Genomic DNA, 25,853 nt, shown 5'->3' on the forward strand with positions numbered 1-25,853 from the left:
CGCCAGTGAGTGTGCATTTTCCGAAACTTTTCCTCACACTTCCACGGGACTTTTCCGAACAAACAGAGGCAATTTCGAGGCGACTCTCTGGTAAAACGGTTCGCGTGCTACTCGATCTCCGGAATTCAATGAAAAATTCTACAAAAGTTGCATGATCTGGAAAATAAATAACCATATATATTCATCTTCGGAATTTCGTATAAACAAGTGATACCATTTTTGCCCTAGTTGAATTTTGAATTGTGCTTTTTTTTATCTCGACTTTCCCACAAATTGGTGTCGAAAGTGAAGGAATTTCTGTGTCACTTCTACTAAAATAGCATGTGAGTAATTTGGAAATTTATAAATTATGCAAATTAATTGGAAAATATCGCACATTTTATTTGATTATAATGGACCAATTTCTGTCGTCTGAGGCCGGAAAAAATCGTTTATATCACTTTGCATGCAATTTCGTGTTGCCAGTTGAGAATCTTCTGTACCTTGTTTTTGTCTACGTAAAGTAAAAAACTAAAAATACCACGGCTATTTTGAGTTTTCCTCAGTTTTACTGTCACACTTCGGTTTGACAACTTTTCCTCTACCAATTGTGCCCGCCGGCAACCGCTTTTCCTTTTCCTTTTCCCTTTTATGTTCCTGCTCTTCTCTGCTGTTAATTAAGCTAAATGCTTTTCCGCCTCTTTGTTTATATGAAACATCATATGAAACAAATTCCACGCATATTTCTGTTACCGAAATTGTAAACATTTCAGCACGCCTGAGCGGCAATTTGTGCTGAAAATTACAACATTATCGCAAGCAGCTCGTAAAAAAATAATAACAAATAAAAAGTGAAAATCCTTGCAATTTTATGGCCCTGCGAGTGACGATGCTCTTGCGCAGCGAAAGTTTGTTGTTTGGTGGCCCCATGCGAATGCATATTCATTTATTTTCGTGAATACAATTTATTTTATTATTATAATTTCCTCATTCGGCTATTAATAGACCAGAGATGTCAGAGCCCGCAGCCCAACAACAGCAGTCCCAGAATGGCAAGGAGCGCTCCAAGTCCACGGAGGAGAAGGAAGTCCCACGCGAACCGGCGCTGGTCCTCAAAGACATTGATGTAAGTCCCATTAGTAGGAAGCTGTATCCAAGAATCAGATAGAAAAGTTGGACTATGATCGTGTGCTAAAGGGAAATAGTACTTATACCCAATTCAGCCTTTTTGGGAAATATCTTTTTGGTTAATTTCTATGCCATATTTGCAAATTATACGAATATTTATTCAAACATTTCAACAAAAATGGTTTCGTGTATACACAATTGGAAGCTGTTTATAAACAATTGTTTATGCCAACAAACCTAGCTAACTATCCCAATCACTATTTTTATATCTTTCTAAAATAATTTTTTTTACAAATTTTTTACATCATCAAAAAATGCGAAAAATGGCCAAATATTACATTGCCTTTTTTAGCTCATGTGGATAGGGAATTTTGTTACGAATTCAACGAGGTATGACATTCCACTTTTGGACAACTACTTTTGTTGCTATCAAAAAAATAGTGATTATTTTTTATCAAAAAAATACAAAAAAATTTGTTGTATAAAATTGGATATTTTCAATTGGCGTTTTCGCCATAACTTGGCCAAAAAAGGTGGCAGAGCTAAAATGAAGACCGTTTTGTGCTGCCAATAAACATAGCTAACTATCCCAAACACTTTTTTTTTATAATTTTCGAAAAACAATTTTTACAAATTTTCGCATTTTTGGTAAGGGGTACCATCATCAAAATTTGCGAAAAATGGTCAAAAATTTGAATTTCCGTTTTTGAGCTCAGGAGTATCCTGTATCCCTATCAGGAGTATCCGTATCCTTCAAAAATATAGTATCTTATCCTTTTCGCTTTTCTCGCCACAGATAAAGACTGAGTTGGAGAGCCTAGTGAAGCTGCTGGATGGCAAGATCTACAAGGAGGAGGAGGTGGCCATGGAGGAGCTGCATCAGTATCTAATCGAGGACGACGGCTCCTGGGCGCTGGGTGACAACTTTCTGATCTTCGTGCAGCGCGTCCTGCGTGACAATCAGGCCTTCTCCCCGGACACACGGATACACCTGATTCGCACGCTGGCCTATGCGGCGCTCAAAGATGATGTGATCATCATACTGCACCAGGATCGCAGGGATCACACACTGATGAACTACGCCCAGGACATTGACAAGCAGACGCCCGAGGAGCAGCAGGCCTGGGCCATGTTTGTAAGTCCATCAGTGTGATTATACATTATCCATAGTTAACTATACATGCAATATGTCGCAGATGTGCAATCTCTTTGAGAACCTGGGTCCCTCCGAATGGCTGCTGTACATTTCCGAGTGGGACTACAATGGTCAGACCATCTCCAACATACGAGTGACCACCAAGGTGGCCGTCCACTGCATCCTATCCAATTGCCCGCAGCTGAAAAACATTGGCAGCATGATCCTGTACAACATTGCTATCAAGGAAGTGAAGACGGTGGTAGGTGGTATGCAAATTATTATAAATTATCATATATTCAGGATGTATGTTCATGTCTGTAGGTATTCGACGACATTGCCGTGGAGCTGGCCATGGCCATTCTTCAGTTCTTCCAGAGCAGTCCCAACGAAGACCAGATCTTCCGCACGTTGAAGGCACTCGTCCGCTTCCTCGAGGTATTGACCTATATTACTCTTAACCCAAATTGACAGCTGTCAAATATTCGAATAATTTCATATTTTTTAGGTCTCGCAAGACGTGCCAATGATCATTCAAATGATTGGACCGCATCCAAAACAATTCGCCGGCAAGAGCGAGCGTGTGGATGAGCTGATAAAGATCATTAGTCGCAAGGTGCCCGCCTAAGGGAGATTTCCACATAAGAGAAAAACCATAACCATAGTTGCCCTTTTTTCTAATATTTAATATATATTCTAGACCCTCACTTTTGTAAAGCATTTTAGCGACTCAATAAACATTTGTACCCCCTGACGAGGTCGTCATCTACATTGCAACATCGCCGCAGCACAGTTTCAGGAACGGAAACCCATTGCCTCCACTGGCCCTCAGTTGGAGCCAGTGCTTCTGATTGGAGACGAACATCTCGGAAGGCAGCTGCGTGTCCTGGGCAGAGGCATCTTCTGCAGGAAGAACAGAGAAATCCTTACCGAAAAGGATCTAATTAGATATTGCACAACAACTTACGCGCCTTCTTGTCGTACTTGGGCGACTGGGTGATGGAGATCACATCCTCGGGCTTTCGGAGCAGGATCTTGCCCACACCCTTGCACATGCGCAGCACCTCGTGGTTGCTCAGCTTATCCAGCTGCTCCTCATCCAACAAGCTGCAGGCCAGGATCCACTCACGCACATCGTCGAAATCGTTCAGCAAACGAACCGCTCCGTTCACACTGAAACGAATGCGTTTCTGGTAGATAAAGTCCAGCCAGGCCTCACAAATCAGCTTCAGGATCAGCTTGAGTATGACAATGTCCTTGGTGGCACGTATGGTGGGCAGATAGATCTCGTCCAGCACATAGCCCACATAGAGGCTCTTCTCATCGTTGTTGTACACCTCGCGTTGCCAGAAACTGGCAGCTGGAAAACACAGCGTAAAGTTGGCCAGGCTGAGGACTCGGCAAACTGCGGACAGTATCTGAACACACTCGTCGGTGGTTTTCTGGGGGATTAGAGGTATTACTGGGATTAGTATCAACTCACTACAGGTAAGATAGGTCACCTTTAGCTTGTCTATATTGGCGTTGACCTCGGCGATGAGCTTGGTGCGCAGGGCAACGCAAACCAGCATCAGTATGTCGCTCAGGTCGGCAGTGAGTTTGGGCAGTTGGAAGGTAATGAAGACATTCAAGCACAGCTTGACATCGTGCTCCAGGATCTGGAAGAAGCGGTCCATTTTCCACTCGCAGCAAAGGAGCTTCGCCTGCTCGGTGACCCAGAGGCGCATTGAATGCACCGAATGGTCTGCAATTGGATGGACATATTGCAAGTCGATGTGTGGTATCGAACCTATGCTAATCTTACCCAGCCGATGGAGTATGGGTATCTGTTCAGCAACTGGCAGCAGACTGGAGTTATTGTGCGCCTCCAGATTGGAGAAATATTGGTTGCTCAGATTAACGAGGTTGGCGAATATACTGATCCACACAGTGCCGGTTGGGGTGCCAAATTCCTGAAAGTATGGAATCCTTTGGAGTAGGGAATATATATTAAGGTGTATGCATATATATCACATTCTTTGGGCAATCGCGATATTGCTCAGCTACCACATCCACCAAGCGATTGGTATTATTGGAAGATATTAGGGTGAGACGGAAGAGTTGATCCCATATGTTGTTGCAAACGAATCCTGTAAGGATTTCACCAATTCCACGAAGTGTTGAAAAAACAGGCTCGGGAATATCTGCAAAGATATGTTGTATATTCATATTCATGAATATATTATTTATGATATAGTTAACTGACCATTAACACTCTGATGATATAGCCAGCTGCGTATGGAATCGATATGGGTTAGGCGATAGCAGGACACGGGATTATCGATCCACCAGAGCAGTATGTGATCCAAGATGATGCCCACATACGACCAGAGCAGTCGCAAACCCTTCACAATGTACGCGTTCATATCCACAGGTCCTTTTTTGCCATTATCTATCATATCAATGAATAAACATTACATGTGTTTATGAAATGCCAAAAAGCTCACCGAAAATGGTTGGACTTATTTCCGTGGCCTTGGCTATCAGTTGGGCAATAAACACCCGCTCCTTCTGCAGAAAACTCTCCGTGTGCTTGCAGCGCAGGCTCTGGCGATCATGATCCTGCAGACTCTCCTCCGCCATCTGCATCTGCATGGACTTGTAATCCTGGGCGGAGTCGCAATACGGCTGATAATCGCCGGCGGCAAAGGATATGTTTAGGGTGCGCAGAATCTCCAGGCTGGAGGAGGTGGACTCCAGATTCTGCTGCTCCCGCCAGGCATCCTGCTCGCCCATGTTGAAGAGTCCAAAAACCAAGTCCAGGGCATTCTGCTCCACCCGCGTCTGCGCCACCAACTATGCCAAATGAGCTCTTTGAAAAGGAGTATGTAAGAGGTTATCTAACAACTTGAACCTGCAAAACGTAGCCAAAGTCAATGGATTTGAGCGCCAGGAGCAGAGCAGGATACATATTGCTGCACACATTGGCGGGCATCTCCTCCTTCCTCTTGCCACTCAGCTTGGGCTCCTCCTCTAGGTCGTCGTCGCCCGGTGGCTTATCCACCTCGACCGGAACCAGTGGCTTCTCCACCTTGCGGCATTTGTTGTACAACTGGGTGATGTGCAAAGCCCAGTTCAGCCACATCTCCGATTGCATCGACTTGCGGAGCAGGAAGCTCAACTGAAGGGGATCTAAGATCATTTCTATTTCAGGATAATAGATTCAAGTACTTACCGTTCGCTTCAGCACAAAGGTGAGCTGGCAAAAACGTCTGTCATTGAGATCCATTATCAAGTGGAACTTCTTCATCAGCAGCTGATTGTAGGGACTTCTCTTGATCTTCTTGGCGAGCGATTGGAAGTCAGCATTTTTGGTCTCGTCCTTGAGGTTCCAGTACTGCTCCACCACCCGCTCGCACTCCTCCAAAATGGTGTCCTTCGTGGGGCAGCTTGTGAGGGTTACCAATTTAATAAAGAACTCCAAGTTACTTACATGTTCACTGAAAATCGCCGAGTTGACATCGATCACAATGCGCTTGGTAATCCGACGCAGCTCCAGGCCCAATTTGCCGATTTCCGCGAACGTGTGCATCGGCTGGGATTTGTTGCGGCAGTACCACTTCGGGGTGGTGCTCATTTTCGGTGGGGCCTGTCCGCCGGAGGCGGAACCACGCCAAGCCCCCTCCTACTCAGTGGCTCCCTAAATCCGCCTGGTTCTAGACAAATCGCTTTTTAATTATTGTGTCTTCCAGGCACGCATCTGCACCACACTCGTTTCATTCCACAACCCGCTTCTTTCCTATCTCCCAAGCCTGGCGAATGCAAATTTTCCTTCTGTTGGATCGATGGCTGGTCTCGTGACCCCCGCAGCCAGGCAACGCACGCATCTGACAGCGGGTGGAGACCCGGAAAGAGTACGGAATTTCCACGGACATTGGGCGGTGCTGAAGCCCCCAAGCCCCCAAGACGTGGCACCCATGTGGGTGCCCATTGAACATCATCGACAGACACGCATTCCTCGGGCTGCCCCTTATGCAAATGGGTTTTTGGGTCGGTTGTGGAAACCCCAAAACAAACGCTTGTCTAGCGATGTCATAACCAGAAACGGCGCAGTAGTCAGTTTTGCCTCGCCAACTTTATTAGAACTTCTATGGCTGAAAGTTAGATAATAAATACTTTAGTGTAGCAACTAATAAAAGTTTTTGGTATTAGGAAACTATCAGTCCGATTTTCGTTTTAGCCCACCAGTCGTATACGTAACATCGATTGAGCCACAGTAAACTTCAAATACTTGCTTAAAACTCATTTTTACTGGTAAACAAATATTATTTATTACATCTTATGGGGTTATCATTGATCCAGGACAAATATTTCAATAAAGATAAAATGCAGCTTGATAATTTGGCACATCCGGACTAATCTAAACCCGACTGTCCTGAACTAGGTTGGCATCATTGGTGAGCGTCTGGACCTGTGCTCTGGGTATAGGCTTCTCCTCCTTGGTGTTGGCAAGGAAACCCTTGGCGATCCAGGAGCAAACAAGCAGCAGGATGATAAAGACGTGGGACACCAGGAGGCGATCTAAGGATTCTCGCACTTTTTGCCAGGAGCCTCGATTGTTCACAAAGTAGCAGAAGTACAAGCTCATGGAGTCGTTCATCAGGAACAGGCAGATGAAGATGGACCGGACATGCTTTCGGCCAAAGGATACCAGGGCGTATATGCTCGATATGACGATGATTGATGGTATGAATATCTTAAGCAGGATAAAAGCCGCAATCATGTGCAGCTGGAATTGTGGGAAGAAAAGTCGCGATGTAATGGCTTTGAATGTGAAGTTGAAGAACCAGTGGCCAGTTCCAAAGAAGGATACGTAGAAGTACAGCAGAATCAGTGCCGCATAGCGATAGGATTGCCTCAAGTGCTCCAGCGGACTCACAGGTCTCTCATGCGGTGAGTGCTCCTCTGCTCCTTGGTTGTCATCCTGCTCTGTGTTCACATCCTTAAGATTTGAGTACCTGATGCTCTCTTCGTAGAGCTCCAGGCCTAGCACAAACTCAGTGACCATGATCTGAACGAAGAGCGAACCGATGGAGGTGGTCAGCATTATGTGCACCGTCAGCATATTGAAGGTTATCAGCTCCAAGCGACACCTCAGTTCCTTTGTCCCACTATACGGGATTGATAGAAAGGCGAAGACGAGGTATGACCAGCATGCCACATAAACATAGGTGCAGACTGGCTTATCCGCATCCCACTGATAGATTCCGTATGCAGTGGCCAGTAGGGCGGCCATGTTGATGAGCCAAACGCGTTTGGCATGTTGATGTCCCAGGATCAGAGGACGAATGACGGATAGCACCATACTGAAGTATACCACATGGCTGTTATAAATGTAAGCACCAATCTCATCGGTGATAAAGTGCAGGCTAGAGTTCTGCTTCACCATCAGGATACCACTCAGCAGGATGACAAGGACAAGCCAGAAAATTAGTTTCAAGGAGGGTCTGAAGAAGGCTCTGCGATTATTGAGGCACACCACCGCGAAGTAGAGCAGCCCAATGTGACTCTTGTGGAAGGCCATCAAGATCAGCAGAGCACCGGGTACAACGATCCCGACCAGGTGAAGGACCGGGAACTGGCATAGTAGCCCATTGTCTTGGCAGGGTCGTTCAGCCAGGGCCAGGATGAGGATACCAAAGGGCAGAAGCAGATAGAAGGCGGTCAAGTGGGGCACCCTCTGCAGTATCATGAGTTCCAGGAGCGCCAATCCGCCCAAGCACATCATCAAAGTGATCCAGGTAAAGTAGCCCCTACGCTCCGATTTCGGCTGGATGGACTCCCGTGTAAGTCGCACCAGCAGCAGGTAGAACCACAACAAGTAGGAGGCAGTGGTGGCCACCAGCAGGGGCAGGTGATAGTACCCGTGGTAGTATTCCATGCATTGCTGAGCTACCTTGGCTATTTGCTGACTCACCTTAAAGGCCTGGTCGTAGTGCTCCTGGGCCACCAGATACTTCATTCTCTGCGGATAGTATTCTATCTCTGCCGTGCCCAGACTTTCAAATTTGGGCAGGCACTGATACAGAATACCGTCCTCATGTCGCTTTATCAGAATCCTGGCCTGCGCCAGCAACTGCATCGTATTCAGGTGGAGAGCCTGCAGCTCGTACTGAACACTGGTGTTCAGGAATCCAAGTGGCATCAGGGCCATGTTGTTCATGGGTGGAGGGAGGCCAATCAAAGCGGACATAAGTGGCGCCAGCTGCGTCTGTTCCAACTGGTACAGTGGCAGGGTGGGACCATTCTCACTGGCCGTGAAGTTCTGGACGGGATCCGGCGCCGAGCGTTTAACACCAGCTCCCCAGAGTATGAAAGGGGTTTCCACCTCGCGATCTCCGCCACCACCGTGCAGACCTAAGTCATAGGGAGGGATTCATGGGTAATGGTAAACAGATGAGGGAAACTTAAGGACACAACGCACCCGCATCACTCATCCCATGATCGGAAGTCATCAGGTATGCGGTGCGACTGTCATTGAAAACGCTTTCGAAGAGTTCATAGGTCTGCCGGATGCCCCTTTGGGTGTAGTTAAGCTTTCCCCGGAAGTTCGAGCCGTAGGGCGTGAGGGCATGTCCGGCGAGATCGATGTCGGCTAGATACACAAAGAAGACCACCGAGGTGGCATTTCGCAATGGCTGCACATTTTGCTCATTGGTCAGGTAGTTGCGCACCTTATCGAACACCCACTGATCCAACCTGAGTCTGCCCGAAATGTCCGACCTGGCGAAGGTTTTGAAACGCAGTGGCGCTCCACCGGTGGGCAAGTGAGTGAAGATTTTGGCAACCACATCCTGCGTCCAGCCAATGGCGTTCCTGCTCCTATTGAAGACGGTATCAAAAGTGGACGGATTCCAGCCAAAGTTGGTGAGGGCCGCAGCAGGATCTTCATTGAAGCCGCCAAAGATGGCGATGTGTCCCGGTCGGGTAACCGTCGGCGGGCACGCCCGCGAAATGCCAACTAGTGCCTGGTCAATGAACAGCTCCTGGAGGTCAGGAACCGAACTGCAGTTGTCCGCCAAAACAGATTGCGCCCTCAGTCCATCGACCACAAACACCACCAGTCGATCCGCCGGCGGTTCCAAGCCCAATTCGCGCAGGCTACTCAAAGGTTCCAGATCCGACAAGACGGTCGATTGGAAGTAGATGCTCAGAATGGAACCGAGCAGCAGCAGATGCACCACCAAGGCCTGAACACTCCACATGTTTTCAGTGTGACGAAAGGTGTGTAAACTGTTCGCAGTGTACAAATGTATGAAAGAAATTATTTGAATTATATAGCCAGGATTGCCTGGAAACGTCGAACTGAAATATGTGTTTGAATTGCAAAGACAACCAATTGAGAAATAGAAATAAAAGCGAAAGCGATTTCAATATATCCGGCAAGTTTATTGATGTAATTAAAGATAGGTTTGATTTTATACGTTGCTGTTCATCTTGAATAAAACAAACTGTAAATATTCAACACACACAATCTGCTTGATCTCTTATTTATCATCTATACTTATTCTCTCCTCTGTACACATCAACATCTGGTTTTGTTTTGCTATCACATTGAATTGTTACATTTATAGTAGTAGTTGCTGCATGTTGCCTGCTTAAAATCTTTAAAACACTTTCTAAATTTCATCTGAAACATGTAGGTATACACGCCAATTAACAAGTGTATCCCATATCTGTAGCTATAGCTTCTGATCAAAGAGTTTACTGTGTTTGTTGGTTGATTGCTTGGTATACTGGTATGTTGGTTGTGTTGTGTTGGGTGTGTTGTGTTGTGTCCAAAGGTTCAAAGGGTCCAAGGGATGTAGAAGCACACATTTCGTTTGTAAACTTTCGGTGAACTTGAAGTGAATCAACATTGTCGTCATCAAAGCGCTTTTTCGGTCTTGTCGTTTTGTTTTTTTTTTACAAAATTAAACTTAAAATTGCTTGCGCTTCTCGTAACTACACATTAATTTAGTAGTTGTTGCTTAGTTCCTTGTTCTCTCTCTTGTTTTTTACTCTCGCCAGTGATCTTTTTGTTTGCTTTTTTGAGTTCTCGAAATACGTAATGCATTTAAAATATATAGAAATAATATTTGTATACATATAGGTATATATCTGCTTCATCTGTTCACGTATAGTAAAATATATGTATAATGTATATATATTGTATATATATAGATCTGTATGCACTATGCCTAACCACGCCTATCCACTTCTCGCTTAATCCTCGGTAGTAGTTTCTGTAGTAGTAGTAGTATTTGTATCCTGCAGCTCTTCGAGAGTTGGAATATCGTCTTGTAGTTTTAGCACTTGTAACCTTGGGTTATAGTGCCCGGCTAAATAATATGTATCATTGTTATCGTATATGGATTGATATTGCTTCGAATCGGCACCGAACTTCTCAAAGTAACTGCCAAACTGCAGCACCTCACACCGATGCGAAATGGTCTGCACATCGTTCTCATCCTCGTGCGGCGATTCAAAAAGAGCACCCTATTCAAAATACACAAATTATCTTTATAACTTTGCCTTCAGTAGGGAATTTAAGGTTTGGCTTACCGGAAATTTCAATTTTGGACAGCCGGTGGTCTCCTCCGGATGATAGAACCACGCCACACGCACCACCTTGTTGCCCGTGGTCGTTTCCCACATGGACTCAATGCGCCCGATATAGGGTCGATCTGGTCTGCCCGTCGATAGAAATACTGCACTGTCCCCGACCTACAAAAACCATTATATAAGTAAATCAAAATTCAATACAATAATTACAGTGAAATATGAGCATGTGCACTTACCGTTATAGTCTCCTTTCCCCTTTTGATTGTTTTGTAAAATTGCTTTCTGGCGCGTCCCTTGACGCCCGCCTTGCGATAGGCGGTACCATACCAACCCCATAGCTGCCGTTCTGGCAGGAAGGCAGCTATCTTGCTGCTGCCCTTGGAGTTGTTATGCTCGACCAGATCGTCGCCCTTGGCCTGCGAGCGAAAATTGGATTAGTTCAACCCTTTCATTTCGGACAACCCTTTCAATTTGCAGCTATTGCAATTGTTCTCTAATCAAACAATTCGGATTGTGTTATACAAATATTATTTTAACCATTATCAAAAATCAAATGATGAACAAGGGAATCACAAAAAAAGGTTATTGGCAATTGACCTTTCCAGACTACAAATGTTGGGTATTTTCGTACCAGATTTTGTAAATATTTGCGTTTCCATTTAAGTGAATAAAATTAGCACAAATAGTAAACAAAAAAGGGTTTCTCAAATAAAAGCTTACCTCATCGGATATCTCTGACATGAGATTGGATGCGGACTCCTCTTCCATCTCCAGCTGCTCTGTCTTCACTTTGACCTCCACCTTAACGCGATTCGCGGTTGGCGCCGCTGCTGCTGCCATCTCTGTGGAAGGCGCCTCTGTCGCCTCCTGTCCAGCCGTTGAGAAGTCCTGCTGGACGACCTGTTGCTCCTGCTCTTCGCTGCCATTCTTGCGGTGATGCTTCTTGTGCTTCTTGCGTTTCTTGTGCTTGTGATGCTTGCGAGCGGCGTCTTCTGCACTGACACCCGAGGCAGCGGCATCACCACCACCGTTGGTTGCCGTGGCCGGACTAATGCCATTTTGAGCTTTGGACATCTTCTTGAGGCTCTTCTTTAGGCGCTTCTTCTCACTGCGCTGCGTGAACAACTCCATAGTTGCCGCCAGCGAAGTGGTGTTATCGCTACTCATCCCCAGGCTATGGTGGCTGTGCGAATCCTCGCAGCCGGGCACGTTCAAGTGGTCCTGAGAGGCTCCTACAGGTCCACTTTCACCCCCGCGCAGAGCGCTTCGCTTCTGCTTGCCTACTGAGTAGAGGGGATTATCGTTGTACTCTGTTCCATTGGTTTAAGTGGGATTGTCGGGCAGAGGGAACGAAAATAACAAAGAAGTAAATAAGGAGGCACGTACACAAGAAACGAATATTTGGACAGAGGGTTGGGAAGTAAAACTGTCATGTCCACAGGCACAGATGGTGCCGGGCTACAGTTTAATACCCATGAAAGTGCTCAATTAACACACACCTGCTATGGGATAATCGCTGAGAAGCATGCGGATGTTCTGCAAGCGGATCCTGCCGCTGTCGCCATCGTCGAACTCTACGCTGACAAAGTCCGGCGCTGTCGTAGCCGAATTCGTGGCGCTGCTGGCCACTCCATCGACAACTTGCTCGGAGTCGATGGCACGTCCAGGATAAAGGCATCGGTACTGCTGACTCCAGTAGGCGCACAGGCGCGTACCCACTGGGACACTCTCCACGCTCTTCGGAGATACCTCGAGGATCTATAAACAAAAAATTAATAAATAAAGTTATATCAGTTGCTAAGAGTGAAGTATTCACTCACCGTATCCTTGAGTATATCCTCGCGCGACATTACATGCGACTTGTTGCCACGCTCGCCGTCCAATGTGATGGAATACACATCTGGCGGACGCAACGGCTTCATTACACCCGCATAGAAGAGTCCGCCCATGTCCGTCAGGACACGTGTCTCATCGCGATACAGGTGTTCGCTGGTCAGCTGAAGCTCGCGGTCAATGGCACTAACCCGCCGCTTTGCCTCCGTAGCCGCTGTTTGTTCTCCGGCGGCGCCGCCGGTGTTCGCCTTCATCTTTCGCTGCTTCCGCACCGCAGAAGCCGCCTGCTTGGTGGATGGTGAGCAGGAGGCGGAAGTCGCAGAGGTAGTTGGTGCAATGGCAACGGCCGCGTCCAATGCACTGGGTTCCAGGCGGACGAACGACGAGGTACTCGGTGAGCTGCTGATGGGCAAGGGATTGGGCTCCGGTTGGGATTGCTGTAGGGACGGCGGTGGGGGGAAGGAGTGCGTCTTGTCCGGGAATCGCAAAAAACTCGACGCCTGAAGGTTACTGCTCGAAAACTTTGGGAACTTGTAATCGCGCAGCGGGGATGAAGTCCTAAAAAATACAAATTGTCTTAGGTTTATGTTGGAAATAATTAAAGAGGAGACACCACTTACCCCAGGACACTGGACAGCGTCATCTGTGGCTGTTGCAGAGCAGAAGGTGGCTGCACTGCCTGTTGCGATGCCTGCTGTTGTTGCAGCTGAAGCTGCTGCTTGGAGCACTTCTTCTTCTTTTTGTGCTTGGAAATCTCGTCCAGCTTCCGCTTCTTCTTGCGATACTGCCGCGTTACGTCCGCCAGTCGCATACGCATACTATTGTCCATGATGCTAAACACCTCCTGGCCAAAGCGCTGCGCGTAGCTGGGATCCAGGGCGTGGAGGGCACTGCGCAGCTCCGACTGCAGCTGCTCGTCATGCAGGTCCAGATCCTCCTCCGCCGAAGCGGACAACTGCTGGCGGCTGCTGCTGTGGCGCCGCTTCTTCTTGCTTTTCTTGCTGCAACGCGCCGACTTGCGGCTGTCGCTGCCTGAGGACTTGGAATGTTTGTGCTTCTTGCGCTTCACAGGAGTCAGCTCGGCAACGGCACTAGCCGACGTGGATGGCAGCTCGATGCCCTGCATCGAGGGGAAACCGGGTGAGCTTAATGGCATCTGAAAGGAGGATGATGAGGAGGGGAAGACGGAACCCTGCGTTTGCCCAAAGGCGAAACAGGACTTGGCCTCGAAAACGGGCGGCGTCACAGCTGTCGTTCCCAGAGCCTGCGACGTAGGAGTGGGCGTTCGCGACGATGGCGTGGCAAACAGACTGCTGCCCTGCACCACCTCCTCCTGGATGCGTTGCTCGGCCAGGGCGCACAGCAGCTTGAGACCGCCAAGTGGCTCAGGTGCAGAAGTGGGCTCCATTTCCAGCATTGGCGGCGTAGGCTCTGAAGGCATTATATTCACAGGCTGCGGCTGTGGCGGTGGCTGCTCTACGTGCTCCACCGGCTCCTGTTTTACTCGCACCAGTGGCTTGCTATTGGTGCTTATGTTCGAGAGCAGCTCCAATCCGGTCAAGTCCTCGGGGGCTGTCTGATCGGCCTGCGTGGCTTGCGACATCGTTTCTATGGGTTCCGGGGGAGTCTGCTCCGCTGACTCCTCCTGGCTGGCACTGGGTATGTCACTGGGTTCGGTCTGGGTATGGCACTCGGTCGGCTGGGTATGGCTGGTTTCACTGGGCTTCGTTAGTTCCAGCGGCTGGACAAGGATTGGAGGCGGAAATGCGTCTGCAGCAGAATCCTGCGGCTTTGCCGAGCCCGGGAAGCTCTCGTCCTCACTACAAACGGGCGTATCTGTCTGTATATTGACATCCTGCATTTGCGGCAGAAGTTGAGTTGATCCCGGCACAGGAATCTCCGCCAGGCGAGGAGGTGTCTGCGGCGTCAACGGTGCATGCAGCTTGTAGTTCAGCGCTGCTTCATCACTAACCACAGGCAGCGGCGTGGCAGAAGGCAGCTCTCCACCGTTGCCATGCATCGATAGGTTGAGCAATGCTGGCGTGGGCGTAGCCATGGCACCCGACTGGAAGAGATGGTGGGGCGTTGCATGGCCTAGGGAAGACGGCTCCATGGTGGCCGAGGTGGGCGGCGTGGGCAGACGCATCAGGTTCAAGGCCTGCTCCTTATCCCGCGCCGCCTCAAGCGGCACAAGGGGCGGCAATGCCAGCGGCATTGAGTACTCCTCCTTCATTCCTGGCGGCGGCGGCAAGGAGAGGAGTGACGGAATCCCAGGCTGTCCAGTGGCCAGACTAAGGAACCGGGAGCTACTCGCACTGAGACTACTGCTGGAACTTAGGCTGCTAGCTGCATTGCCGCTTTGCGTGACCCCCGAACCAGCGGCCAGACTCAGATTAATGGTGGAATTGGTGGTTGTGGTGCTGGTCTGCTGATTGCTGTGCTGGCACAACGTTGAGCTGCCCGTCGCCGTGGCCGCTGCGGCCAGATACAGCTGCAGGGTGGATGCGTACGATGGCGTTGTGCTCAGCGCCTGGTGGCCGCCCATCGAGGGGAAGAATAAGTTGGGCAAACTGGACAAGTTGGGCGTCGGCTGCAGCGAAGCAGCTGCGGCGGCTGCAGCAGCGGCGGAGTGGCCACCAGGTGCCGGCGCCTGGGGGATGTAGGCCGAGGGCCAGACGAAGGCCGCCGCAGCCGCTGCCTGCTGGAACGGATCTGTGGGCGTTAAGAGGGGAAAATTTGATATGCCTGCTGTGCATGGACGTGGTAGCGATTCAGTTAAGTCGAAGGTTCAAGTTCGGATTTTTTTGGAGTTTGGAGTTGTCGAGGAAGTGGCGGAAGTGGCGAAGGGGGGAGAGAAGCGCAGTTTAAAAGCATGAATTAGTTTGGTTTTGGCGAAACGAGATCTCGAAATCAAATTAACCTAGGACACCTAGGAGGGTGCTGGCATGCGGAGTGCGTATGAGGAGAACATCGCCGATCCTCCCGGCTGACTTACCGAGCGCTGTTGGGCCGGCCGGCAGCAGCACCACCTGTCCGCGACTGGCCTCCCGCGAGTACTGCAGGCCCACCGTGGCGGGCGACATGGAAATCACTGATTCAATGGGTAATGCATCTACAAAACGCAACGGAAAAAAAGAGAGAACCAAAATAGAGAGGTGGAGACAGAGTGTGTCGGTGAGCACTGATTGTTGTTTTTCTGCCCGGGATCTACTTGTAGCATGCTCTTAAACGTGGACAACTCACTTGGATACTGCCAGAAGGTGGAGGGTGCGCGGTTCACACCTGCTGCACTCAGAGCCAGTTCCTCGGCGGTGGCTGTGCCGGTGGTCATCAGGTCGCCGTTGCCCGTAAAGTACAAATTGCCGCAACTGGTGGCACCTGAAACAGTCAAATGAAAAGGATTCTGTCAATTTTTGGCGCCACTTTTATTCTCTTTTCCATTGGTTATCAAAGTTCTGAGCAGAGTATGCCAACCTCTTCGCTTGACGTTCGTTTGTTTAATAAAGTTTTCGGGCCTGCCGTGTAACTTTAGTTGTAAGCGAGGATGTGTATGTATACGTGAAATATTGCAGTGTCCTTGAACTATGCATTTGGTGACCGCGTGCGCCCAACCACCCAACCGCCCACCACCACCCCATCGAAACAACTATCACACATCCCAATCGTCTCGTATAGAATAACCCACCCCCGACTCTGTGGCTGGATAATTTCAACAAAAATTCGATTAAAACGAACGTGATGCCCTGTAATTGGATTACATTATGGGTTCTGAATTGGGAAACCCACCACCGCCCTCAAATCGAAATGAATGACAAGTATTCGGCAGTGTCCCATCTCCGAAGCGCAATTAGAGCTACATCTTTTGACAAGTGATTTGTTTCGGACCGAGAAACTACCCAGCAAACGTTTATAAATAGCGACTGACTTGTGGCAAGGAAAGAAAAACAAAAAAAAAAAAAATATATAACCGAAACGCCACGGCAAGATGACTCTGCCATATGGTCGTGTACCGAAATCCAATTCGGCGTGTCATGTTGCTAGGTCCTGTTCTGGAGGATAGCTCTCCCGGTCTTCTGTTACCCAGTTGCCTCTAGTTTCCCATCCCCGGAAATTCACTCATGCATCGAGCATTCAGCATCCAGCTCGAGCATCCCTTAGAGGTGATGCCTTACTTGTTCCTGGTTCCCCCACACAGAGATCCCTAACTACAAGTTCTAGGAACAGCCACCGCTACCTTGTCTGAAAAAACACCCACCCGAGCATGGGTCCATGAGTAATCTGTCTTTGGATTCTCGCTCTGCTGTTCCTCCGCCTGGCGCCCACGCAACTGGAACTTCAGCTTCAGCTTCAGTGGAGCGTGCTTACTAAGTCGAAGCCCTGGATACTCTGCTCATTGCCGAACCGTGAGTAATGCGCCTACTTTATAAGGGTTTTTGTCAGCAATGTAAAGTACTACTACCCAATTGGTACCGCGGAAATAGGTATTGGTTTGAAATCATCTTAATGATCTAAAAGGAAAAAGTATTTTGTGCATGAAAATAATCACCCCCATCGAGAAAATGTTGTTTGTTAAAAATTTCCAAGAAAACTTCTGGAAAACTACCCGGAATAGATATAAAAATAAAATTTCCGAATCGCCATTGAGCAGTTTTGCTTTGTATTTTTATAACTTCTAGTATCAGATATATGTAAAAATAGAAAACCCCCCTTGTGAATTCAATTTAATCAGCTTTGATAATGAGTTACTAATGGGAGATTCCTGGTAAAAACGGGGCTGCTTTTTTTACAAAGCATTTTACATAGCACATTTTATCACTAATAGTTTGATAAGTCAAAGTAATACAAATTACACATTCCCAATGCTTCAATTGCTCCACCAGCATATCGCTCTATCCATTTATAGACGTTATCATTTTCAGTTATTTTAAATAACATAAAATTCCATGCAGTGATTAAAACCAAGTACAATGTTTCCTAAACTCTTCGAGTTGATTAAAAGTGTGGTCCATCTGGCAATATTTTGTAGATTGAAATGAAAAAGAAACCCATTCAAGATAGTAAAATGTTCACGTCATGGACATGGTTGATTATTACACCATTAGCAGGCTTTAAAAATAATCCGGAAAATGAAATTCGACTGGCATCGACGACAGAACACACCCCCATGGATATAAACATATTTAACGTGCCCATCCAGCAAGAGCAGTTCGAAGTCGGTCAAAACCGAGTCGTCGCAGAGCCTCCCTTCTCAAATCGCAATGTGTTTCACTTTCGTTTCACTTCCGCTTTAGAAGTTCGTTTGATTTACCACCGCTTTCCTTCAGCCCGCAAGGGAGGATAAGGGCAGTGCCGTTTTGAGTCGAATCCAGTCGATTCGGTGGCTGTCACAACAACGACAGCCGCACAACAGGCGGCCATCATATGATTTTTGCCCTCTCAACTCCAGCGGGTTGTTTACGGTGGAGACGACACCCTCGGCGACCCATCGCCGCTCGCTCACTGAAGGAATGCCACACAGTGCTGAACGTTTTGTTGGCAATCTTATTAGTGGCATAATTGAGCGACGTCCACGTCCTGGCATCATAAGCATCATATAACGCTGCCCCTTGGGAACGCGAACGCGCCATTCATTAGGGCGCTCAAATCTGGTGACTCAATTGAATTAGATGCCCAGAAGGTACACGGATTGAAAAAAAGTATGGCAAAGACAATGGTATTGCGCAAATTTACATATAAATGTATCTGGAAAATAGCATTTAGTAATGAACCCCAAAGTAAATGCTTTGGATAAGTATCTTTGAGATAGCAGGAAACTTAAAAGTGTAGATTCCATGAATATTAGTTGGCATAGAATGCTGCTTAATTCTCTCTCGAGATAAAGGTGCTTTTCTCTCTGTGTAACTGGGCACTCACCGAGGTCAGCGACGCGTATGCCGAAGCAGTTCAAGTCCTTGTTGAGTGGTGGCTGCAGCGGCAGCGTAGCGGGCGTGTTGATGGCCGGCACCAGGGCTTCCTGCGGCCGCTTCCTGGCCACGGCAATGCCAATGGGCACGGAGTTGCCTGATGGAATTGTAATTAACCGATGAGGAGAGTGCTTTCGACCAGTGGCTGGGTGTCACCTACCTGAGGACTTTTCCAATTCCGATACCTTCGGCGAGGGAGCCTCTATTTTGACAAGAGTGGTCAGTGTGGAGGAGGACATGGTCTTGGAGGAGGCGGTCAGCGAGGCGGAGGACAGGCCCTGATGCTGCAACTGCTGGTGGTGGTGGTGGTGCTGCTGCTGTTGCTGGTGGCAATTATTGGAGCTGATCTCGGACACCTGGCAGGGCTCCCTCTTGATCTGCACAAAGGTGTATGACGAGTTCGTCTGCTGATGGTGATGGTGCTGCAGGGGAGTTGCCGTCGAGAAGCCTCCGAATTGGTCCAGCTGCAGCTGGGCAGGATGGGCACCGGGATGCGACACTGCTGCAGTGGTGGGCACCAGAAAAGTAGCTGTTGCTGTGGTGGCGCTCAGGATATCGGCGGCACTGCTGCTGGCGCCAGGATTAAACGTGGCCATCGGGTGGCGGTGGCTGTGCACATATATGGCTACCGCTCCCTGGATCTCGTGGCTATATCTATTTCACTATATATCTTACGGAATCGACCAAAAACTAAACGTTCATTATCCGCTCACATAAACATACACGCACACACACGGACACACACTAGCACTGGCCCACACACACACGCACACAGTCTACATTTTTACAGGTTTTCGCTGCCTCTTTCGGATGCAACATTGGCTACTGGGCCTGCGGCAATTCCCCGTAAACAAATGACATAATCCAAAGCGACGCGACGCCACTGGGCACTATCCACAGGTCGACGGAACCGGAGCACCCACCAGTCCAAGTGTGGTTGCCCAAAATAAAACCCTGTGCGATCCGAGATCTTTTCGTTTTTTTTTTTTGTTTTTTGGTTGGGAGGCGGAGGCGCGACTTCCCTGCTGCGTTGTTGCGTTTTTCCGCGGTTCTTCCAAGTAAATATCGAGCACTGGCTGTATAGTTGTTGGCCAACACACGATCTGTTGCTTATTTGTGTTTTTCTTTTGCGAATTGGAATCAAAATCCTCTGGAGAAAAGTCCACGGGACGGACAAAAAAGAAGCAGCGAACTATGTTAAGTTAACAGCGACCTAACAGCGACTATTCGATTTTGTATCTGCATTGTCGATGATTCACCAGCAGGCGTTAGGAAATTCTACGGGGACTGGTTTGGCCATCGGTTTTTTTTGCTATCGATAAAAATCAGAGCGCTCATTTTAAATTTGTATATATCATTTCCAACAGTGAAACAACTAATTTGTAATAATGTTCATATAAAAGATGAAAGTCTAATTTTATTTCCTGTCACAAAATAACACATAAATATCACCAATAAATGCATATGGAATATACAAGTTAACAAATGTACTTACTAGTCCAGCATTTTGCGGACCATATATTTCAAAATGCCACCGTTCTTGTAGTACGTTATGTCCACTTCGGTGTCGAACCGCAACGTGGTCTCAAAGACATTGCCACCGGCATCGACCTGAATCCTCTGGCCCGGCTTCAGATCGTCCTCGGGCAGGACAATGTTGTACACCTCCTTGCCACTCAGTTTCAGGGTTTCGGCACTCTGGCCAGGCAAAAATTGCAGCGGAATGATGCCCATGTTCACCAGATTGGAACGATGAATGCGCTCGTACGATTCAGCGATCACCGCTCTGACGCCCAACAAGAATGGTCCCTTGGCAGCCCAATCACGTGAGCTCCCACTGCCGTAGTCCTTGCCCGCGACCAGAACCAAAGGTGTACCTTCGCTCGCATACCGTTGCGCCGCATCGAAGACGTTCATCTCCTCGCCACTTGGCACGTGCAGGGTGAGGGATCCGATTTTGGAGGCCAGTTTGTTGACCAGACGGATGTTGGCAAAACATCCGCGTACCATTACCGCATCATGGCCACGTCGCGAGCTATACATATTGAAGTCGCGAGGCGTCAGACCCCTTTCTGACAAATAGCGTGCTGCTGGTGAATTTCGGGCAATGGCGCCGGCTGGCGATATGTGATCGGTGGTCACAAAGTCGCCGAGAAGCAGCAGACAGCGAGCCTTCTCGACACCTTTAAGTTTGGGCAGCTCACGAGTCATACCCTCCATGAACGGCGGTAGTTTGATGTATGTTGAATTTACATTCCACGGATACAACGTGCTGTCAGACACCTCCAGCGTCTGCCAGTCCCTCGATCCCAGCGTAATTTTGCCTGGAATAGCAAACAGTAAGCATAAAGCTCTTAAAATTTCTTGGATAGTTGTATACTCACTGTACACCTCCTGGTACATGGCGGGAATAACGTACTTATGCTCCGCATCCTGAATCTCGCTGCGTGCAGGCCATATATCGCGCAGAAACACTTTCTTGCCATTGGAATCCACGCCCAACGGTTCGGTCTCGAAATCGATATCCACACGACCAGCAATTGCGTAGGCAATCACCAGCAGCGGACTGGCCAGATAATTGGCTCTAGTACTGGGATGAATACGACCTTCGAAATTGCGGTTTCCAGACAAGACTCCACAGCAAACCAGTCCGTTATTTTCGATCGTGTTCACTACGTTCTCATCGAGCGGGCCCGAGTTGCCAATGCAGGTCATGCAACCATAACCCACAATATTGAAGCCCAGCTGCTCCAGGTAGGGAATGACACCGGATTCCCTGAGATAGTGGGTAACCACCCCAGATCCTGGTGACAATGAGGTCTTGATGTAAGGCAGAACACTCAAGCCTTTTTCCACGGCATTTTTGGCCAGCAGACCAGCGCCCAACATCACCGAGGGATTCGAAGTGTTCGTGCAGGAGGTGATGGCAGCAATCACAACCGAACCATGACCAATCTTATAGGTCTTTCCGTCATCCCATTGGAATTCACCCTTGGCAGCCAAATCACTCGGTGGTATGGCGAATCCTTTGAAGCCGACAGGACTTACAAGGCACGACTTGAAGTCTTCGCACATGCTAGATACGGAAACGCGATCGTGCGGTCGCTTGGGCCCCGAAACCGAGCTCACCACCGTGGATAAATCCAGGGTTACAGACTGCAGTGTAAAGAAATATAATTGTAAATATGAAATTTCATAGTGAAACCGAATGCCACTCACCTCCGTGAATTGGGGATCTTGATCCTCACGGGAATAGTCACGAAATTGTCGAGTGGCCTTCAAATACAGCCGGGTAATATTGATTTTCTTCTCTGAGCGATCTAATGAACAAAATCCATGGACATCGAGTAATCAACATAAATAATGTTTTAGATTGACTCACTGGATTGGCGCATGTAGCTCAGGGTGCTCTCATCGATTGGGAAGAAGCCCACAGTGGCTCCATATTCCGGGCACATGTTGCTGATGGTGGCGCGATCTGCAATGCTGAGCTCTGCCACTCCGGGGCCGTAGAACTCCACGAACTTGCCGATAACACCTAGCTGACGCAAATGCTTGGTGATGGTCAAAACCAGATCGGTGGATGTGACCAGCGTGCCCAGTTTGCCCTCCAACCTATACCCAATCACCTCTGGCAGCAGCATGGACACAGACTGCCCCAACATCACGGCCTCCGCCTCGATGCCGCCAACACCCCAGGCTAGAAGACCCAATCCATTGATCATTGTCGTGTGGGAGTCAGTGCCCACTATGCTATCCGGGTAAATGGTCTTTGATCCATCTGAATTGTCACTCTCGAAAACCATTTGGGCTAGGTACTCCAAGTTCACCTGATGCACAATGCCAGCACCGGGGGGCAAAATTTGCAAATTATCAAAAGCGCGGGCTCCCCATTTGAGGAAGGTGAATCGCTCTTTATGGCGCTGAAACTCCAGAGACTCGTTCTTGGTCAACGCGTCAGCGGAGCGAACGAAATCAACTTGAATGGAATGGTCAATGGTCATAGCAGCAGGGCAGATGGGATTGATTTTCTCCGGATTACCGCCCAGGTCACGGACAGCATCTCGCATGGCAGCAAAGTCCGCGACGGCGGGAACGCCAGTAGTGTCCTGAAAGTAGGCAATATCTAGGGAAGTTTCATACAAACGTCTTATACTTGTGGAGGCTTAGCGACCTATTTCCGCCGACATATCTCCGCCTAGTAACGTTTTGTAACGACTTTATGCCGCGCAGAGATATGACGCTGCAAACGACATTACTTCGCGAGGAGATATGTCATTTTTAGATCGAAGGAGATATATGGACTTATGTCGTTACCCCGCCCGTGGATACATACATGCAATATAACACGAGCTGGCTTGAAGGGAATTTCCACATCGCTGGTGCCCTGCTTCAGCGATGGAGTCCATCCCAGGATGCTCTGCACATCCTTCTCCAGCACATGGAAATTGTCGCAATTGCGCACCGCAGATTCCAGCAGAATGCGAATGGAAAAGGGCAGCGAATCTGTAGAGATTTATGTAAATGTAAAGATAACAATATTAATAACAAACAATAATAATGACTACGTACCATATTTGCTGTCGATGGAGGGCAGATCAAAATACTTGTAGACGTTGCCGTCCTGGGTAAAGGATGCCTGGAACTGGACAAAGGGATTGGCGCCTGCAAGGAAGACAGAGTTAGTTAATAGATATCAAAAATTTCCACTTAGATCCCACCGGAGCTGCTCATTGTGGAAAATTTATGACAGAAAACAGATAGAAGTGGGCGCGTGAGGAACCACTTTATTACTGAATGTTTTGATGAACCACTTCAACACGAAAGCTTCTGTATAGATAAGCAAACATTCTATTATCTATATGTTCAGTTATCGATTATACAACGTTTGCTTATCGAAACAAAACGGTACACTGTAAAAAATTTTTTCTTTTGTACTTCACATTAAGTATATATTTCACATGTAGTGACATAATTATTTAGTTTATATTGAAGGCAAAAATAAGGTTGGAACAGTGCACTAATTGTTTTGATGGCATTTTTATTTTAGTTCAAAATAACTCGTTTTTAAATCGATCTGGTTAGCATGTCTTTTAACGCTATATCCTTTTTTACATGCTAATTTAAATACACTTACATATTAATTATGTTTTCTGCGGTTTATTGCAATAGTTACATGGTAGGCTTATTGTAATGTCACGTAATATAAACGGTATTTGTAATCTATATAAATAATATGTATAGGGATTATCATCTATAGCTGCGTTGCATGCAAAGCCTATTTTAGGGCGCAAGCAATTTGGCAGCGGGGATAACAAGTCTGAGGTGGACGTCTACAGGTAGATTCGTCGCAGGTCCTTCGGCGTGGTGATCGAATTGCACTGCGGGCACAGTTTTCGAGCTCCGAGCGTCTGCAGCCAGCACTGCTCGCAGTGTACGTGCCAGCAGGACACGGAGATGGCGGGATTCTTGTAGTCGTCGATGCAGATCAGGCACTTGTACTTGCCCTGCGCCTGCTTCTCGTAGAGCCGCAGCTTGGCTTTCAGCGATTCGATGATCTGCTGCTGGTTCTGAGATGTGGATCGTGTGGATCGCGACGTAGATGGCTCTTCGCTAGCTTGTGGAGCCTCTACGTTTCTGGTAGTGGCAGTCTCTTGCTCGGTGGCTTCGCTGGATTGGTTGGGCTTGGGCCCATCGCTGGAGGAGATAAGCCGTCGTACATAGCTGGTAACATCCGCCTCGGATACATTTCCCTCTGTGTCCTCATTGGCCAGGGGGATCACATCGCCCTCCCCGTACTGTGTAGGACCATAGATGTGTGTGTCATCCTCGTCCACGTTGAGATCCTCGTCCTCGTCGTCCTGCGCCTGCTGGCTGCCATTGTATTTGAACGTCTGGCCCAGGCCCAAGGCAGAATAGCCTCCCTGCACGAGTGTAGACACGCGAATGCGCTTCTGTCCCGCCCACTCATACTCTTCGTATTCCTCGCTGTCCTCCGAGTCCTCACTCGAATGCCGTTCCCCATTGGCCTGACCATTTCGGCGGCTCTGGCGCAGGCACTGATTTACATGCTCTTGGATATTGGACTGCGGAAAGTTGTGATTGCACACGGGACAGGTGGGTTGGTTCGATTCGGCAGCGACGGATGGAGTTGCTGCTGCTGGAGGCGGAGGAGCTGCTGCCGTAGGATTTGCAGTGGCTGGTGGAGCTGGTGAAGCCGGACGCTTCCTGGTGCGCTGGCGCTGACGGGCCTGCCGGTTGCGCTGCACCCGCTGGAACACGCTCCACGGTTGTCTGCCCCCGGATCCCGAACCAGATTCCTCGGACGCGGAGGCGCCGCCTGCTGCGACGGCTGGGGCCGGTGGATTGACAGCGCTAATGGGATTGTGCAATCGCTCCATCTCCACTTGGCAGTGATCGGCCACCTGACTGCGCTTGATCTTTACGTCGCATGTGGGACAGATCACGTCGTCGTCGCCGTTGCTAGTTAAGTGCTGGGCGAAGTTCTCGCCGTTGGACACCGTGTCCGTGGCCATAGATTCTTTGGGTCCACCGCGGACTCTTGAGGATAAAAACGAATTTACCAGATTCTCAAGTCGAATTTTGTTTTGTTCGATAATCTGTCCAAGCCACGCGACGCCGATTTCTTACGTTCTCGCACATTGACAAACGGTCACACTGTTTTTCGGCAATTATTGCTCAGCTGTAAGTGTTAATTTGTTTTAGCCATTTGCGATATACATCGAGTGCTTCATAAAACCGTTACAAAAGCGCCAAATAAATTTGTTATTAGATGCTAAAGAAATTAATAAACGTTAATTTGTTAAAAAATATGGCTTTCAGATAATTGAATATGTATTGTTTGAATTCCTTGCTACTTTTGTACAGCAATCGGAATACTTCAGAGTTCGTACTTGGCAACTTAACATCTCTTTTCCCATCAAGTTGTACAATAATGTAATTGAAAACATTTATTTAATAATATTTAGTCTACTCTGGTTGGTCTTTCTTAATACAGCACAATATACATAAATAATATCAGATAGCGTTGTTTACATGCTCCACATAACATTTGAGATGGTGCAACAGTTAGTGTCGCTCTCTGTTATGAAATTTCAACAAATCATCGTCCTCCTTTTAATGAAAATGAATTCCATGGAAATGTAACATGGGTACCTATATAAAAGCAATATCTTAATTCTTTGCATCAAATAATTTTTCAACGGTAAAAG

General features: G+C 48.0%; 6 protein-coding genes across 9 annotated transcripts; 1 reads left to right on the forward strand and 5 right to left on the reverse strand.

Annotated features, from left to right (window-relative positions):
* Positions 1-49: 49 nt before the first annotated feature.
* LOC120453632 lies at positions 50-2,996 on the forward strand. The gene is made up of 6 exons (XM_039638423.2): positions 50-323; positions 985-1,105; positions 1,904-2,242; positions 2,304-2,504; positions 2,567-2,680; positions 2,751-2,996. Exons 2-6 carry the CDS (start codon positions 992-994, stop codon positions 2,868-2,870), a joined length of 888 nt encoding a protein of 295 aa, XP_039494357.1. The 5' UTR covers positions 50-323; positions 985-991; the 3' UTR covers positions 2,871-2,996.
* A 7-nt stretch (positions 2,997-3,003) lies between these two features.
* LOC120453633 lies at positions 3,004-5,858 on the reverse strand. Its single transcript, XM_039638424.2, has 10 exons — positions 5,715-5,858; positions 5,457-5,657; positions 5,136-5,402; positions 4,729-5,077; positions 4,488-4,673; positions 4,256-4,425; positions 4,047-4,194; positions 3,745-3,986; positions 3,210-3,684; positions 3,004-3,145 (listed from the first exon to the last, which is right to left on the reverse strand). The coding sequence occupies exons 1-10, from the start codon at positions 5,856-5,858 to the stop codon at positions 3,009-3,011; spliced, it is 2,319 nt and encodes a 772-aa protein (XP_039494358.1). The 3' UTR covers positions 3,004-3,008.
* Positions 5,859-6,526: 668 nt separating this feature from the next.
* Positions 6,527-9,575, reverse strand: LOC120450820 (GPI ethanolamine phosphate transferase 1). The gene is made up of 2 exons (XM_039633999.1): positions 8,706-9,575; positions 6,527-8,638 (listed from the first exon to the last, which is right to left on the reverse strand). The coding sequence occupies exons 1-2, from the start codon at positions 9,484-9,486 to the stop codon at positions 6,642-6,644; spliced, it is 2,778 nt and encodes a 925-aa protein (XP_039489933.1). The 5' UTR covers positions 9,487-9,575; the 3' UTR covers positions 6,527-6,641.
* A 74-nt stretch (positions 9,576-9,649) lies between these two features.
* On the reverse strand, positions 9,650-19,832 carry LOC120450819 (protein winged eye). Of its 4 annotated transcripts, none has more exons than XM_039633998.1 (11): positions 18,782-19,832; positions 18,572-18,718; positions 15,902-16,036; positions 15,654-15,770; positions 13,279-15,370; positions 12,646-13,216; positions 12,325-12,583; positions 11,546-12,135; positions 11,062-11,241; positions 10,826-10,987; positions 9,650-10,759 (listed from the first exon to the last, which is right to left on the reverse strand). In XM_039633998.1, exons 1-11 carry the CDS (start codon positions 19,215-19,217, stop codon positions 10,487-10,489), a joined length of 4,962 nt encoding a protein of 1,653 aa, XP_039489932.1. In that variant the 5' UTR covers positions 19,218-19,832; the 3' UTR covers positions 9,650-10,486. The 4 variants fall into 4 exon arrangements, with proteins under 4 accessions (XP_039489932.1, XP_039489930.1, XP_039489931.1 ...); XM_039633996.1 differs by having other exon boundaries at positions 13,279-15,403; XM_039633997.1 differs by having other exon boundaries at positions 11,546-12,108; positions 13,279-15,406.
* Positions 19,833-20,012: 180 nt separating this feature from the next.
* LOC120452825 (cytoplasmic aconitate hydratase) lies at positions 20,013-23,496 on the reverse strand. Its single transcript, XM_039637230.1, has 7 exons — positions 23,343-23,496; positions 23,194-23,286; positions 22,958-23,127; positions 22,004-22,730; positions 21,841-21,941; positions 21,006-21,777; positions 20,013-20,945 (listed from the first exon to the last, which is right to left on the reverse strand). Exons 1-7 carry the CDS (start codon positions 23,353-23,355, stop codon positions 20,116-20,118), a joined length of 2,706 nt encoding a protein of 901 aa, XP_039493164.1. The 5' UTR covers positions 23,356-23,496; the 3' UTR covers positions 20,013-20,115.
* Positions 23,497-23,674: 178 nt separating this feature from the next.
* On the reverse strand, positions 23,675-25,295 carry LOC120453546 (E3 ubiquitin-protein ligase RNF220). The gene has a single exon (XM_039638299.1). The coding sequence runs from the start codon at positions 25,155-25,157 to the stop codon at positions 23,955-23,957; it is 1,203 nt and encodes a 400-aa protein (XP_039494233.1). The 5' UTR covers positions 25,158-25,295; the 3' UTR covers positions 23,675-23,954.
* Positions 25,296-25,853: the final 558 nt, after the last annotated feature.

Source organism: Drosophila santomea, chromosome 3R, assembly GCF_016746245.2.
Source record: "Drosophila santomea strain STO CAGO 1482 chromosome 3R, Prin_Dsan_1.1, whole genome shotgun sequence".
In the NCBI taxonomy this organism is placed as follows: domain Eukaryota; kingdom Metazoa; phylum Arthropoda; class Insecta; order Diptera; family Drosophilidae; genus Drosophila; species Drosophila santomea.

What these genes read in the sequence shown, in the direction of transcription:
- LOC120453632 (XM_039638423.2), top strand. Translation starts at nt 992, where the DNA reads ATGTCAGAGCCCGCAGCCCAACAACAGCAGTCCCAGAATGGCAAGGAG. An exon ending in AGCAGGCCTGGGCCATGTTT is followed by an intron (nt 2,243 to 2,303) that starts GTAAGTCCATCA and finishes AATATGTCGCAG; the next exon opens with ATGTGCAATCTCTTTGAGAA. An exon ending in CACTCGTCCGCTTCCTCGAG is followed by an intron (nt 2,681 to 2,750) that starts GTATTGACCTAT and finishes CATATTTTTTAG; the next exon opens with GTCTCGCAAGACGTGCCAAT.
- LOC120453633 (XM_039638424.2), bottom strand. Translation starts at nt 5,858, where the DNA reads ATGAGCACCACCCCGAAGTGGTACTGCCGCAACAAATCCCAGCCGATG. An exon ending in ATCGCGATTGCCCAAAGAAT is followed by an intron (nt 4,195 to 4,255) that starts GTGATATATATG and finishes CCATACTTTCAG; the next exon opens with GAATTTGGCACCCCAACCGG. An exon ending in CCAATATAGACAAGCTAAAG is followed by an intron (nt 3,685 to 3,744) that starts GTGACCTATCTT and finishes CTAATCCCCCAG; the next exon opens with AAAACCACCGACGAGTGTGT.
- LOC120450820 (XM_039633999.1), bottom strand. Translation starts at nt 9,486, where the DNA reads ATGTGGAGTGTTCAGGCCTTGGTGGTGCATCTGCTGCTGCTCGGTTCC. An exon ending in TCATGGGATGAGTGATGCGG is followed by an intron (nt 8,639 to 8,705) that starts GTGCGTTGTGTC and finishes CCTATGACTTAG; the next exon opens with GTCTGCACGGTGGTGGCGGA.
- LOC120450819 (XM_039633995.1), bottom strand. Translation starts at nt 19,217, where the DNA reads ATGGCCACGTTTAATCCTGGCGCCAGCAGCAGTGCCGCCGATATCCTG. An exon ending in CAGCGATTATCCCATAGCAG is followed by an intron (nt 12,136 to 12,324) that starts GTGTGTGTTAAT and finishes CCAATGGAACAG; the next exon opens with AGTACAACGATAATCCCCTC. An exon ending in GTCCAAAATTGAAATTTCCG is followed by an intron (nt 10,760 to 10,825) that starts GTAAGCCAAACC and finishes TATTTTGAATAG; the next exon opens with GGTGCTCTTTTTGAATCGCC.
- LOC120452825 (XM_039637230.1), bottom strand. An exon ending in CTCCATCGACAGCAAATATG is followed by an intron (nt 23,128 to 23,193) that starts GTACGTAGTCAT and finishes AAATCTCTACAG; the next exon opens with ATTCGCTGCCCTTTTCCATT. An exon ending in GAGCTACATGCGCCAATCCA is followed by an intron (nt 21,942 to 22,003) that starts GTGAGTCAATCT and finishes TTTGTTCATTAG; the next exon opens with ATCGCTCAGAGAAGAAAATC.
- LOC120453546 (XM_039638299.1), bottom strand. Translation starts at nt 25,157, where the DNA reads ATGGCCACGGACACGGTGTCCAACGGCGAGAACTTCGCCCAGCACTTA.